This window comes from Ambystoma mexicanum, chromosome 5q, assembly GCF_040938575.1.
Source record: "Ambystoma mexicanum isolate Mex_15411 chromosome 5q, UKY_AmexF1_1, whole genome shotgun sequence".
In the NCBI taxonomy this organism is placed as follows: domain Eukaryota; kingdom Metazoa; phylum Chordata; class Amphibia; order Caudata; family Ambystomatidae; genus Ambystoma; species Ambystoma mexicanum.
Genome location: NC_090933.1, coordinates 1,140,588,537 through 1,140,604,749, shown reverse-complemented (window position 1 = coordinate 1,140,604,749; position 16,213 = coordinate 1,140,588,537). Strand labels below are relative to the sequence as shown.

Below are 16,213 nucleotides of genomic sequence, written 5' to 3'. Positions count from 1 at the left end.
CCTGCTTGAGAAAGGAATTAACCATTCTATCCCCACCCCTTAAGTGCCTGGTGCCTAAAAGCCCAAATCTAATGACCAGGCACCCAAACCAGAGTGTTTTTTTTTTCTAGTGGGTTAAGATGTCCCTACTCCTGCACCACCCCCCTTTTGCCAATATTTATATGTTGTATTTCTTCATGTTATTGTGGGTGCCGCAGGTGCCCGCAGTAGCAGGCCTGCCTGCCGGACATATGCCCCTCCCTCCCTGCCACATTCCTCATGTCAACACATGTTATGGTTCTTTAAGGTTTCCTGGTCAGTTGCAGATTGCCATAAAGTCATCATGGAAGGCTGGGGCCGGTGTGGGATCTGAGGGTGTTCTGTATATTCAGCTTGACTGGGGCCTAAACCAGGAAGTGGACCGTGATTCCTGCTCACCACGGTTGCCCCACTGTCAACCTCCAGTGCGCGACTTCGCCACACAACCCATGTAAGGAACAGGGGATAGAACAGGGGCAATGCGCTGGTCATGGAAGCAAGACCACGCAGAGCAACAGTGGTTCGATTCCCGGATCTGTACTTAGAAACCAAACTTAAGTGCGTTATAAAAAAGCCAATTAAACCAATTAAGCATAGGTGCATGCAAGCTCATAACGTCGCTCTGCACAAAAGCCCAATACTGCAGCCGTGACATTATATTATTTCCTGCTGAAGTATAGAAACACGCGGCCCACAGTACTCAAGAGATGTGACATCAAAATCAATTGTGTTCACATAATAATTACATTCTGACGTCAGTGTAGCACTCGCTTTCAAAGATACTAGACTAAGGTACCTGTGTGATATCAAACACTTACCAGGTTTCTGATACCAGCCAAATGGAGTTGCCAATGCCTCTGAGTCTGAAAAGCTGCATTTCAGAGCGCGCCAAGAGCCTTCTATCTCTTCTGGGCAGGTCTGAATCCCCAGGCCATTAAGAGTCAGGCACTGCACCCTCCCTCCTGTCAAGGAAACAGCCAGAACATAGGCATCAATGTGCATTTCACCGCAAAAACATACGGAATGCAATACATGTACCGCTAGATTACAGATAATTGCCTAATTAACTGATAGATCAATCATGTAATTTGCAATGGAGTGTGTCCTTGATATCAGTCCGTCACATTTGTATTAGTAAGAGCATTATATCTCTGCAAAAGTTCTTAATTTCATTTGGCAAAAAGTTCTTCAAGCCCAAGCCAACACCACAGTGGGGATCCGTCTCCATGAAACATACTGGAACTCATATTCATCATGGCATACCGCCAAATGCATATATTACACATGGATTTTATGCCACTCCATATTTCCATCCATTTGTATGGTGGAGAGGAGACACTGAATGACATTTCCATTTACGCCACCCCATCCTCCCCGACATATAAATGCTGGCAGCATTTACGCTAGCATGACATTTTTATGTTGGCTTAAATGCTGTGGATTCCTATGGAATCTGCCTGCTTTTTACCCCAGCAAAATGCAGGTGGATTCCACAGGAATCATTCGTAAATGGTGCTTGTCATGGGTAAACTTCTCGGCAGTCTTTACTGCATTTACACTGCGAAATGCATTAGGAAGGCTTTCAGGAGATTTTCCCTCCTATACTGCACCCCCCTTTTGCACCTCATAGTGCAAATGATGAAAACTGCACTGAGGGGACCTCTTAGCACCTAAGTGCCAACATAACAGGACCCATCCCTAATACATTTGTGGACCTAGAATATGAGGATAGCTCGTTTCGGGAGGATAGCTCAGGGGCAACGTGCTTTTGGAAGCAAGATGACGCAGAGCAACACTGGTTCGATCCCCGGGTCCGCGCTTAGAAACCTCTGGGTATTAAGCACGTTATAAATAACCAATTATATATAATATATGTCCAAAGATGTCTGATTTTCACACAACTAAAGTTGCCTAATATTATACACCAAAACCTAGAATTCCTGAATGTACGTTGTGGGCACCGTGGGGAGCCAAAAGGCCTGCATCCCTCTCTCCCGCGTCTTGGTTATAGAAGAGGGCATTACTCAATTAATGTCTGACCACTTCAGACGATTCCCTGTGGATTCCCTGTGAAGGCTTATAGAATCCGACCCTCATTGCTTCGCGGTTATTCATCACGGAGGAACTGGCCGGATTTCCCCATGAATACCCATGTGTGGAATGTTGGACTGCAATAACTGAGTCATGTATCACCAGGAAACAGTCTGCGTACAGTTGGGCCCACAGCTGCATTCCCGGTCTATAAAGAAAGATAGTGGCTAAGTAGAGCAAGCACTGGCAAAGTCAATAGCTCTGTTCTAGTAAATAGTGATTGTTCATTTTGTGTACAGTTTGCCCTCCAATGCAAGACCCGGAGGTCTTACCCTCTACATTTAGAGAGCCACTAGCAGGAAAACACAATGGTTTATCATCCTTTTCCCAGCATGTGAACTTGTGCAGTCAGAAGCGTGATGATGCAAAAGCTCGAATTCACGTGTGACAACAAAACAGTTGCCGGTGCTTGTGGAGGAATATTTGGCAATTGTGTTAAGATTTGAGATGCTTCAGTGGACATGGATTTGTGGTGGTCAAATACATTAAAACAGTTCAAAATCTACCATAAACATAATCTTTAAATGCTGATAATCTTATCATGAACCCACATGTAAGCAGTTTGATATCATCATGTGCCTACTATATAAAACTACTTACCCACCTCAGACCATTTATATCGCAAAAGAGCGCAGAAACGATTGCGCAAGCAATTATAGGCGCAAAGATTGACTATTGCTCTAGCCTCTTGATAGGCATTGATAAAACCACATGCAATAGACTGCAAGTAGTCCAAAATGGAGCGGTAAGAGTGGTTAAGACGTTCGACTGTAGAGATCATGTCACTGAGGCAAGGCGGAGCCTGCATTGGTTACCCATTCACCCACGTATTCTTTTTCGTATCCTCACTATTACGCAGAAATGCATTCAGGGAAAAATGGCTCTTTACCTGCGAGAACCATTAGCCAACAAAACTCAGACTACTTAGATCTAGTCAGCAGAATCCTCCGGCTATTTCAAGATGCAGAACGGTGAAAGTCGCCAATGCTGCCTTCTATGCTATTGCACCGAAGGCCTGGAACGAACTTCCCTTAGAAATGTGCTGCACTGAGTTCCTCGATATTTTCAAAGGGAAACTCAATACCTATCTGTTTGTTTAGCTAATTGCAGGAATGCCTCTTCTTCTCTTGCACGTTACACATGCTTATCTGTTAATTGTTGTCTGTCTTGCTGCGCCCTTAAACCCAAGGGTCAATGGTCAAACAATATGAATGCAATAAAGTAAAGTAAGTATTTTTGAATCCAAACGAATGATGTCGATTTAAAAGGAAACCTTCTATAACTCTACACCCTCCCCTGCTAATTTATATAGCAGCATTAGCTTCTACAAAATGTCCAGTCTTGCAACAGAGCCTTCCCCATGATGCATAGAGACATGCATCACAGGACAGCTGAATGGCTCCAGGGTCCCCCTGCATTCTCCTGCAACAGCTATTCGAGAGAGATGAAGCTCTCACTAGACACAGCTAAGAAAATTTAAGAACAATTGTAATGAATGCATTTTTCATCCTCTCTATTTCGGAAGCCTCAGACACTAAATCCAAGCCCTGGTGAGAAGGGTTTCCAGGCTCACCCTTTTCTACAATCTGCTGTTTCCTGGATCTTGATATCTTTGGCTTACTCAACATCCCATTGTTGGACCAGAATGCTCTGCCATTCAACCTATTGCTGACATTACTTGTTCCTTATAGAGTGACTACAACCTTTCCATCAACAGATGATTTAGACTACAACTCCCATCATCCCTTACCAGCATAGTCAGTGACGATGGATCATGGGAGTCAAATTTCAAAACATTTGAAGAGCTGCAGCTTCCAGACACCTGATATATAGCTTTGCTAACATACCTTTTAAATCAGGCTCTCCCAGCTGGCATCCAACTGAAACTTATCAACAGTGAACGTGGAACTCCTGAGCGCACCTGTGCACATTTTGGGGAAGCACTATGAAGAAATATAAACCACGTTACCTGAAGATTCCGGAGAAGGCAAAAACCCAAATCCTTTGCAGCAGATGTCAGTGTCACAGTGGCGCTCGCAATCGAAGAATCTGTGAAGCAGAAAGAAAGCACAAATGGGGGTGCAGCCGCTTACGTATGTAGTCATGTCATTTGCTGATGCTTCTATTTAATGTAATTCCGTGGCATTGGGGCTGATTATGTAACTTAAGGGGTGGCTTACTGTACATGTGAACAGATAAAAAGCATATTTTTCCCATGCACAGATTCAAACTGATTCACAAGGAGGATGGCTCAGGGGCAACGCGCTCGCCTTGGAAGCAAGACAACGCGGAGCAACACAGGTTCGATCCCTGGGTCCGCACTTAGAAACCTCTGGGTATTAAGCACGTTATAAATAGCCAATTATAATTATAATTATAAGAAACATATGCATTGGGTCTGCATGTAACATCCACAATGGCAAACATTCCTCTGAGTGCAAGACTGCGGGAGAATAAAGAGTGGAAATCACTCCATTGTCCAGGGGTGGATTGAGAACAAAAAGTGTCCATGGAAATGATTTCTAAAGTGGCCCTATATCACACTTTGCAGGCAAATGTGGCAAGCAAGACCAAGGTCTTTAAGTATGGTTGGTGGGAGCTTCTTCCCCCACATAAATTTGGAAAAGTGAGTGCAAATGGTGGATTTAAAAGCACGTTTGTCGCAATACAAAGATTATAGAAGTAGTTAAAGATAACAAAAAGCTAAAGTATAAGATGTGTTACGAGTAGGGAACCACATAGTCAAAGTTTTATAACAAGGTATTTACTCAAAATTGATGTGGGATGTGGTGGGGGCGGGAGATATGAATGGAAGGGGACAATGAGACCCACAGAAAAGAGGCCCCTGGTGCAGCGGCCCACTGGGAAATCTCCCGGGTAGCCTGCAGGCCATTCCACCGCCATTGTTATATTCGAGGTCAATGAGGCTCGATGTAAAAGAAGAAACACCCACAAAGAAAGGCACCGAATATTTGGTGATTCCCAGATAGGGAGCAAACGGCTGAACTAATGGCTCCATTAAGTCAACACTAATGCACTGGAGTCTTATCTGAGGAAAGTACATATTATATGAATTAAGTATGACTCTTTAAAATCTGCAAGGAGCTTGCCAACCCTGCTGCAGTCTCTACCTCTCCTGTCCCCTCCCAGGCCCTCTGCACTGCACTGGCCTCTCACTTCATCTCTAAAACTCAGGACATCCCGTCCTCACTCTCCTCCTATAACCTCCCTCCCTCTCTTCCTGGCTCTTCCTCTGGCCCTTCTACAGCCACCCCTCCTCCCTCCTTCTCTACCTTTCACCTTTTTTCTGCTGACGAGGTTTCCAGACAAGTCCGATCTATGAAAGTCTCGTCTAAACAGGTTCACCCCTGTTCCTCCAAAACTATCAAGGACCACATCGACTCCCTAGCTCCTGCCCTGGCTGACTTTTGCAACCACTCCTTCGCCTCTGGAGTCTTCCCATCCCCCCTTAAGCACTCCCTTGTGCACCCTCTTCTTAAGAAACCCTCTTCTGACCCCTCCTGCCCGGCTAACTATCACCCAATCTCCATCACTCCCTTCCTGGGCAAGCTCCTGGAGAAACCGGCCATCTCCCAGCTTAACCTCCATGCTGAATCTGTTGGCAGTCTTCTTGACCATCAATCTGGCTTCAGAGCTGCCAGAAGCACGGAAACTGCTCTCCTCAACATCCGTGAGGACCTACTCTTGAACCTTGACTCCAACACTCCGTGTGTTCTCATTCTGCTCGATCTCTCTTCTGCCTTTGACACTGTCAACCATGACATCCTGCTCAACCGTCTCCGTGATAACATCACTGGTCAGGCTCTGGCGTGGCTGACCTCTTTCCTCTACAATCGACCCTCCCAGGTCCAACTGGGGTCCTTCCTCTCTGACATCTTTTTTTCCACCTGTGGTGTCCCCCAGGGATCAAATCTCTCCCCCTGGCTGTTCAACCAGTACCTGGCACTCCTTGCCAACCGCATCGCCGCTCTCTGCCCCAACTTTCAGTGCTATGCGGACGATACCCAGCTCATTTTCAGGCTACCCTCGGCCTCCTCCTCTCCTTCCCTCATCTCTGACTGTCTGCTATCCAGGAATGGTGTGCCGCCAATGACCTCTGCCTTAATGCCAGTAAGACTGAGATTCTACTCATCGGCACACCCACTCCCTCCTTCCCTGCAGCTCTCTGGCCGGCCTCTCTTGGCCCTCTTCCTGCTCCTACCTGCAAGGCAAAAAACCTCGGGGTTATCTTCGACTCCACACTCTCCTTCTCTCCTCATATATCTGCCGTCTCTAAGAAGTCACACTACCAGCTGCACCTCCTCAGAGGTATTCTTCCCTTCCTCTCCTTCCCCCAGAAGCTCACTGTCTCATGAGCCCTGGTTCTCTCGAAGCTGGACTACTGTAACAGCCTCTATCTTAATCTGCCTGCCTCCACTCTCTGCCCTCTGCAACTCATCCAGAACAGAACTGCAAGACTTGTCCTTGGCCTCAAGCCCAGGGACCGTATCTCTCCAGGACTGAAATCTCTACACTGGCTCCCAGTGGCTGCGAGGATAAAGTTCAAAACCCTCTGCATTGTCCACAAGGCCTTCTGGGGCCTGGGGCCTAAATACCTTCAACTCTCTCTTCCCAAATATCTTCCTTCCCGAGCCCTTCGCTCATCCGTCTCCAACTCCCTCAGGGTCAGCCGCTTCTCGAAGCAACGAGCTGGGGGTAGATCTCTCTCCGCGGCAGGGGCCTCCCTCTGGAACAGCCTTCCTGCCTCCCTGAAACTTGTGGAGAACCATCTCTGGTTCCGGAAGCACCTCAAAACCTTCCTCTTTGCTTCTGCTTTCTCTCTCCCTCTCCCCTGCTAATTCTTCGCTGAATCTGCACCGAATCTGCAACTGGGCCACTCTCGCCCACCTCGGTCCTGGGCCCAGCCACTCTACACTTGCACTGCGTCCCTGGCAACCCCTGCACTGCGGGACTGTCTCTGTATCCCTAGAGCCCCCGTTCCCAGCACTTGTCTGCACTTACCTTGCACTTGCCACCAGCTGGCCCTTACTTATTTTATTCTACTTACCTTGTACTGCACTTCCCCCCTCATCTCCCCTTGCACTTTCTCCCTTCCCCCTACCCCTGCACTTGCGCGATCTGAATGACACCTGGCCTAGTAGGATCGTTGTCTGTCTTCCCCTTGTTCCCCCCTCCCTGCCTCGTCGCGCCTTGAAACACTTGAAACACTTGTGTATAGGCACGTTACAAATGCCATATCATATCATATCATACCAATAACACACATGATCAGAAAAATGAGAAACTTCATTATTCAATATTTTCCATACATTTGAATTAAAGAAAAAGTGCTTGGATAATTATCAATTTGCTTTATTAAGTCAGAAAACGTTCTTCCATCTAATTATTCTTGGGTAAATGATAGTCGATGTCAACACGCCTCAAGGGATGTGGGTCAACATTGCTGCGCATCCAATTCACTCTTGTACATTCATTGAGTCTATTTTGCGCATCTAGTATGAGGTTGTGTTCAGCTATAACTTGACATTTAGCAAATTAAAATGAATGTGCTATTTGGGCACTGGTTGCTGCATTATGCTGCAATTTATTTTTCTTTAGGAAATGACCTGTACGTGTTCACATGTCGAAGTTCCAAGGAACGTATAATATATCATGATGGGCTGTTTATACTTTTATATTACTCTACATAAATATCCGAGACAGATTCAATGATACACTCTCCAAGCAGGTAACCCTATGTGCGTGTGGTTAGATGGCATGATGAGGTGGCATGGAGAGTGGAATGGAGACTGGCATGAGGAGGTGGCATGGAGAGTGGAATGGAGAGGTGGCATGGACAGTGAAATGCACAGTGGAGTGCAGAGTGGAATGGGGACTGGCATGAGGAGGTGGCATGGAGAGTGGAATGGAGAGGTGGCATGGACAGTGGAATGTACAGTAGAGTGCAGAGTGGAATGGAGAATGGAATGAGGAGGGACATGCAGAGTTGAATGGCATGGCGAGATGGCATGGAAAGTGGAATGCACATTAGAGTTCAGTGTGGAATGGAGAATGTCATGAGCAGGGGCATGCAGAGTGGAAGGGCGAGGTGGCATGGGGAGTGGAATGCAGAGTAGAGTGCAGAGTGGAATGGAGAATGGCATGAGCAGGGGCATGCAGAGTGGAAGGGCGAGGTGGCATGGAGAGTGGAATGCACAGTAGAGTGCAGAGTGGAATGGAGAATGGCATGAGGAGGGACATGCAGAGTGGAATGGAGAGGTGGCATGGAGAGTGGAATGCACATTAGAGTGGAGAGTGGAATGGAGAATGGAATGAGGAGTGACATGCATAGTTCAATGGCATGGCGAGATGGCATGGAAAATGGAATGCACATTATAGTTCCGTGTGGAATGGAGAATGGCATGAGAAGGGGCATTCAGAGTGGAAGGGCGAGGTGCCATGAAGAGTGGAATTCATAGTAGAGTGCAGAGTGGAATGAAGAATGGCATGAGCAGGGGCATGCAGAGTGTAAGGGCGAGGTGGCATGGAGAGTGGAATGCACAGTAGAGTGCAGAGTGGAATGGAGAATGGCATGAGGACGGACATGCAGAGTGGAATGGCGAGGTGGCATGGAGAGTGGAATGCACAGTAGAGTGCAGAGTGGAATGGAGAATGGCATGAGGCGGGACATGCAGAGTTGAATGGCGAGGTGGCATGGAGAGTGGAATGCACAGTAGAGTGCAGAGTAGAATGGAGAATGGCCTGAGCAGGGGCATGAAGAGTGGAAGGGCGAGGTGGCATGGAGAGTGGAATGCACAGTAGAGTGCAGAGTGGAATGGAGAATGGCATGAGGACGGACATGCAGAGTGGAATGGCGAGATGGCATGGAGAGTGGAATGCACAGTAGAGTGCAGAGTGGAATGGAGAATGGCATGAGCAGGGGCATGCAGAGTGGAATGGCGAGGTGGCATGGGGAGTGGAATGCACAGTAGAGTGCAGAGTGGAATGGAGAATGGCATGAGGAGGGACATGCAGAGTGGAATGGCGAGGTGGCATGGAGAGTGGAATGCACAGTAGACTGCAGAGTGGAATGGAGAATGGAATGAGGAGGGGCATGCAGAGTGGAATGGCGAGATGGCATGTAGAGTGGAATGCACAGTAAAGTTCAGTGTGGAATGGAAAATGGCATGAGGAGGAGCATGCAGAGTGGAATGGCGAGGTGGCATGGAGAGTGGAATGCACAGTAGAGTGCAGAGTGGAATGGATAATGGCATGAGGAGGGACATGCAGAGTGGAATGGTGAGGTGGCATGGAGAGTGGAATGCACAGTAGAGTGCATTGTGGAATGGAGAATGGCATGAGGAGGAGCATGCAGAGTGGAATGACGAGGTGGCATGGAGAGTAGAATGCACAGTAGAGTGCAGAGTGGAATGGAGAATGGCATGAGGAGGGGCATGCAGAGTGGAAAGACGAGATGGCATGGAAAGTGGAATCCACAGTAGAGTGCAGAGTGGAATACAGAATGGCATGAGGAGGGTATGCAGAGTGGAATGGTGAGTTGGCATGGAGAGTGGAATCCACAGTAGAGTGCAGAGTGGAATACAGAATGGCATGAGGAGGGTATGCAGAGTGGAATGGTGAGGTGGCATGGAGAGTGGAATCCACAGTAGAGTTCAGTGTGGAATACAGAATGGCATGAGCAGGGTCATGCAGAGTGGAATGGCGAGGTGGCATGGAGAGTGGAATGCACAGTAGAGTGCAGAGTGGAATGGATAATGGCATGAGGAGGGACATGCAGAATGGAATGGCGAGGTGGCATGGAGAGTGGAATGCACAGTAGAGTTCATTTTAGAATGGAAAATGGCATGAGGAGGAGCATGCAGAGTGGAATGGCAAGGTGGCATGGCGAGTAGAATGCACAGTAGAGTGCAGAGTGGAATGGAGAATGGCATGAGGAGGGGCATGCAGAGTGGAAAGGCGAGGTGGCATGGAAAGTGGAATCCACAGTAGAGTGCAGAGTGGAATACAGAATGGCATGAGGAGGGTATGCAGAGTGGAATGGTGAGTTGGCATGGAGCGTGGAATCCACAGTAGAGTGCAGAGTGGAATACAGAATGGCATGAGGAGGGTATGCAGAGTGGAATGGTGAGGTGGGATGGAGAGTGGAATCCACAGTAGAGTTCAGTGTGGAATACAGAATGTCATGAGCAGGGTCATGCAGAGTGGAATGGCGAGGTGGCATGGAGAGTGGAATGCACAGTAGAGTTCAGTGTGGAATGGAAAATGGCATGAGGAGGGCATGCAGAGTGGAATGGCGAGGTGGCATGGAGAGTGGAATGCACAGTAGAGTTCAGTGTGGTTTCAGTACAATGGACTTAACTTTGAGATGAAAACAGGCAAGGCTGAATTTGCAAGCACAGGCCAGACTCCTGCGGGGAACACGGGAGAGTGCATAGTGACGGCAATGCACAACACCTCACCACTCATTCTTCTGAAACTGGCTCAGTCCACAATTCAGCTCCCACATTTTAGTACATTTTGTAAAACGTGGGGTTTCACCCTAAATAGCTACAGGGAACCAATCATGGACCCCTTCTCGGTGTGGTAAGAGAGGCTCAGCTTCACCACACTGATGATGCCAAAGAAGGCTGAAACATATGGCTGGGGTTGCTGATGAATACCCTTGTCCAGAGTAGAATTGCATAGCATTTCGGTGCTGGACTGCCCTTGTGGGTGAGGCTGGAATGATATGCAAGTGGTTTTCTGTGAAAGGTACAGTGAGCACCACTGTTAGAACCTCAGGGGAAATGAAGAACCACTTTTAGAACATACTTTTAGAACTTCAGGGGAAATGAAGAACCACTTTTAGAACATACTTTTAGAACTTCAGGGGAAATGATTTGTAATTCTGTGACTGCGCGATAGGTCATCTGTCCATGTCACTGCCACCACCAAGCAGGAAGGGTCGCCTATTGTAAACCTTTAAACAACAGAGAACGAAAGCTGCGGCAGAACCAGTGATAAAGGGACCAACTCTAGATATACAGTAGATATACACACAGGTGCAGTTTCTTTTCCTTACCCATCGAAGACCGATTTTCCAGAAATTGAAATTGTGTTTACTGCAGAAAATCCAGTTAGCTTCCCGAAGGGCAAACGAGTGTAAAAGTTCTTCACTTTTTCTGCCAAAACAACTGCAAAAAAATGGCAACATTGATTAAAAATAGTTCTAGGGTGACTAAAAAGACAAGCGTGCTTTTGCAGACGTGAAAGAGACCAACTGTTGGTCATCACTTCCCCATGGACCTTGTTTACAGAGAAACCTCATGAAGGGACTGTATGCAAAGGCAAACACTTCCTTCTCATATTTTGGGAAAACAGTGTGAAGAAAAAGTCTGAAAGTATTGTTCACAAGATGGCGTAAGGTGGATCAAAAGAAATAAATGCCTTTACCATCAATTGGAGGGATTCATTCTTGCATATTTGTATGCACTTGAAAACACAATCAACCTAAGCTCACGATTTGACACTTGTGATTAGTTAACCTTTAATGTCCCAATAGATAAAGGGCCATACAAAGACCTGAAAATTAGATCCCTGGGCAGGATGAATGATATTAAGCATCGTGATAGCACTCTGCTAGTAGGGCTGACCCAACCCGTGAATGCCACAGGGGGGATTACCATGTGAAGGGACCCATGACGATGTCACGTTCACATGTTATATTATGTTGCTTTGTACCGTGCACCGCTACCACCTAGCGGTGTACTAAGAGTAATCATCAGCAGTTTCGGGGAGTCACTGGAGACCTTGTGGCATAGGCATTGTTTTGGGGTTTTTAGGGGTAGGATTCACTGTCTCTACGTTGCTCCGTGCTACCACCTTGAGAGTGGTGCAACCCCTCTAACTGAAATGATATGACTGCTGATCTTTTCAAACAAAGTGTGTCTCTGGCTTTTATTAAAGGTGGTCGTTTGGGCCTAACAGATTGATAGAGTTTATTTGGCTATCACTCACAACCCCGGTGGTGGGGGTTTCAGGGTCTATTGGGCACGTTATCTATCAAGGCTTATTGGCATGCTTGTGTTTAATATGGCTCATCATCTGGATCTGAAATCAAGTATGTCACTTCCAGAGTTTTCCTGCGAAGGGCCTTGTGACTCTGAGATGTCACATCTGAGTCTCCAATATTCTTGGTGAAATGTCCTTCCGACTGAGCGGTCTAACCGGTAGAATGAACACCACGCAGAGGCAGTAGCAAAGAGTGACATCATGGAAAGGTGCATGCAGGGACATTTCTTCTCTGTAAAAGGGTCAGTGAGCTAAAGACTTGGTAGCGTCTCTCCCAGGGGTTATTCACCCAAGAACAGGACATTGGGCTGTGTTCGTGCTGGTAGAGAGATTCCCAGACCCACCCCCCCTTTGTTTTGCTTAAATCAACTTTGGGTCTCACCCTAAGTTACCAGGGTGATCCAGAGGTGCACCCCTTGCTCACTGTTCTTAGAGAGGCACAGCTTCACCTCACTAATGATGCCCAACAAGGCTGAAACATGTCTATGGGGTTGCTGTTGGTACTCTTGTTCAGAGGAGAATTGCCTAGCATTTCGATTCTCAACTGCCCGTGGGCAGGACAAAGACTGATATGCGGGTACATTTCTTCTCTGTGAAAGGGACAGTGAGCTAAAGACTTGGTAGAGTATCTCCCATGGGGTTATTCACCCATGAACAGGTCATTGGGCTGTGTTTGTGCTGGTAGAGAGATTCCCAGACCCCCCCCTTTTTTTTCATCCCATACTACACCTCAATTATTATTTAGGCACATTTTTTATCTGACCATTCAACATTATGCCGTTCATCAATTCATACTGCCCCAATCAGCACATCCTTTGTAGTTTCACGAATCGTACAAACCATTCAGCAACTTCTGCTTGTATGTGAAGCCCTCTTAGTCATCAGTTCATCAATTTATCTTAGCCTACCCACAAAACCTCTTTTTTACTCTTGCGTGAAGGTGTTTAGTTCAAGCCAGCTGCCTCTGGAACCCAATGACCACCACTTAACCCCTTAAGTGCAAGTCTATGCGAAAAAGGACAAGCCTACTCGTGAGACGTTTAGATGAGCTACTTAGCACTTCTGACAGCTTCACATCATTCTGCGGGGCCTCTGGCTATGGGTTCCTCGGCCCAGTGTATGCAAGAAATGAGCCGCCTGTGACAATCTTTTAGAATAAAATCTATTCCGACTCTATTACTTAGAATTAAATTAGAAATAGACCCTGATCTGCTAAACAACACCCTTTTGGGCCTTTTGGGCAAGAGACGCAATGGAACAAAAGGTCCTCTGTTTGCAACATCAATTCGAAGGTTGGTCCAGTGTCATTCATCCAGGATTCCATTTTGGACAAATATCAAATGTGGGTGGAATCAGTGCCTGAACAAGCTACAACAATAAGGTTTTAAAAAAAAATTCCAATGCAACAAGGGGGGAGCGGGTCTCCCCCCGACAACAAAATGCAAAGTGTGAAACCCAAAGTATAACAGGGATAGAGGAGGAGGTAGGAAACAGGAGGTTAACGTATTTACCACATCAAAGAAAAATGAGGTAAAGCAACCCGGGGGATGCCTCTTACGGAACCCTTTGTGCATACACAGCATAGCAGTGGAGCACAGGCCTTGGTGGCATATAAGGTCCAAGGATACAGACAGAAGGGAAGACAAGGGGGTGATGTTCAGACACCGCATAGGAAGAACCTTAGGAGATCGATCAAGTTCCCCAAATAGAGGAGCACTGGCCTGTATGGGAATTTACTCTGTAACGCAATCCACATAATCCACCAAAACATCATCAACGTCAGTGTGAATTAGTTCCCCTTCAAGATGATATTGAGGACCATGACAGGCTGTTGAGGAGAGTTAGAGAATGCCTGTACATGGCGGTATCAGGCTCACCTTTCTTCTGGTAAAGAAGCTGGGGTTTCTGTGGGAGAACAATAGCGCAGTTTTCTGGGATTGCATCAGTGATGTTCTCGCAGACCTGGGCCTGTGAATAAAGGGTGCACGTGAAGTACAGATCTGCAGTATCTGTTAAATCCGCCACTTGGCATATGGCACCTTCATCTTCACAGCCTGCGGACGAGAGAGAATGGCCAACATTAGAGATGTTGATGTATGCGTCACTTTGATATAATCACACAAACAACATGATCCCGCTTTTTCTGTGCCTTTCCTGTGCAACACTAAGGCAGCAATGCAATGCTGCCATGGGCTGCCAAGTAACATGGAGAGTTAACCATCTGGGCCAATGCCTCCTGTCCTTGGTATGCCCCTGACCCACAACTGTGAAGAATATACCAAGTCTATAGCCCTTGAGGGAAGCTCTGAAGATGGCACTCTTAAAAGAGGCAATATACCCCCACCCCCGGGTGGTATTTATAGGACTATCAACTACCAGGGAATTGAGTCCTCCAAAATCTACCTAAAGGGGCCAACAGTCAGTTGTTATGGTAATCAAGCATGGCGTACTGAAGACACATTACTATATGCCAACCACTACTTCAGCAGCCCACCACCATATCCTACTTTGTCTGACTTCATAGTAATACAAAATCCAAGGAAACAATGTATATTGCATTTTGTTTCTACGATTATATCATGTAACACATTGGCAAACGCCCAATATTGTGCTCATAAAAAATATGTTTCCCAGACAGGTAACTCTGGCATCTCTCTTGCACCCACAGAAGAACAATATTAATCATGGACGAACATAGGCAGAGAGAGAGGAGTTAGGAAAAGTAACTGCTGCCCAACCGCAAATGTGTTACTCATTTGCTGCATTATCCTGAAACCCGTCCCTAACCTTCCAATTCCCAATCGGAGCATTTGAACATTCACCACCGGGCCAGCCCCGACCTTGCAGCACCTTGCAGCGCTGGCCATTTTCGCAGCAGCCCAACCTTGCAGCAACATGCAGTGCCCCGGACCTCACACACTATTCAAACACCAATCATGACTTTAGTTCCCACAAGCACCACCAGCTCGAAACACGGGCCTTCATCTCTTTTTCACACTATGAAATGTCACAAGATTGATTAGTCACTGCACCTGGCACGGACCGGGAAAACAGGCAAATTGCAGTCAAAGCGGTTGAGATAGAAGAACATCACTACTGCACTCGGATAGTCTGGGAGGTACAGCGGGCATTGTCATGGAAGGAATTGTGTGCTATGGCCATGTCTCGTGCCAGAGGGGCAGGTGGGGGTTTCTCACGCATTAATCTGTGAAGTCAACCAAGACTAGTCCGGGATCGGACAGGAGGGAAAGGCAGGTATCACGCACGGACGAACTATAGGGTTGGCCTCCGATGATAAAGCTAACAATTGTGAAGGTTTAGTACGTACACAACATCTGGGAAGATTTGTCATGCTCCCCACCTGGAAGAGCTTGGAAGTAGAGCCCAGGCTCCTCCAGTTGCAATTTGTGAAGAATAGACTGTCGCTGTTGCTAACCGTTTTATCGCAGCCACAAGAATCGACAGAGGAGGCCACTACCTGAATGGGCGCATGTATAATAAATCACCACACAAACTGCTAGGTACATATAATACAACACACTGGCCAGTGTTTGACTCGGCAAGTCGTGACCGCAGCATGATCGTGAGCAATTCGGTGCTGATCCAAGGCTAAGGATAAGCCCAGTGCCCTCTGGAACACTAGAACCCGGCACTGCAGGTCTACCTCCCACAGTGTACTTAATACACCTCGATTCCCAGGACCAATACCAGGAACGATAACAGCACAGCTACTCTGCCTTACTTCTGTTTGACGAGAACACCCACGGACAGACCCACTTGACAAGTCTCTCCTGATGAAGGCCACCACATGTACAAGCTCGAATCAAGCCCCTGTGGCCGAAACACTACAGTGTCGATAATCTGTGACACAACTGTCGAAACTCCTTTTTTGTATGTCTCTATATAGTGTTGTGTACACCGTTCTTATGTATACCCGGACTGAATAGCAGCCTCGGGCAGCACTCATTCGAGTTATCTTCCACCCAATCATTGTACTCACTTGTGCAATTTGTTAGGGAACTCTTCTTCCACA

General features: G+C 47.1%; 1 protein-coding gene across 1 annotated transcript in view; it reads right to left on the bottom strand.

The window, feature by feature from the left end:
• Positions 1-16,213, bottom strand: part of TG (thyroglobulin) — a 1,030,738-nt gene that overhangs the window by 618,979 nt on the left and 395,546 nt on the right. The window contains exons 31-34 of the mRNA XM_069622147.1: positions 14,058-14,234; positions 11,192-11,303; positions 4,079-4,158; positions 837-980 (exon numbers count right to left, since the gene is read on the bottom strand). Of these exons, the coding sequence (XP_069478248.1) occupies positions 837-980; positions 4,079-4,158; positions 11,192-11,303; positions 14,058-14,234 (513 nt within the window). The remainder of the gene's footprint in view (positions 1-836; positions 981-4,078; positions 4,159-11,191; positions 11,304-14,057; positions 14,235-16,213) is intronic.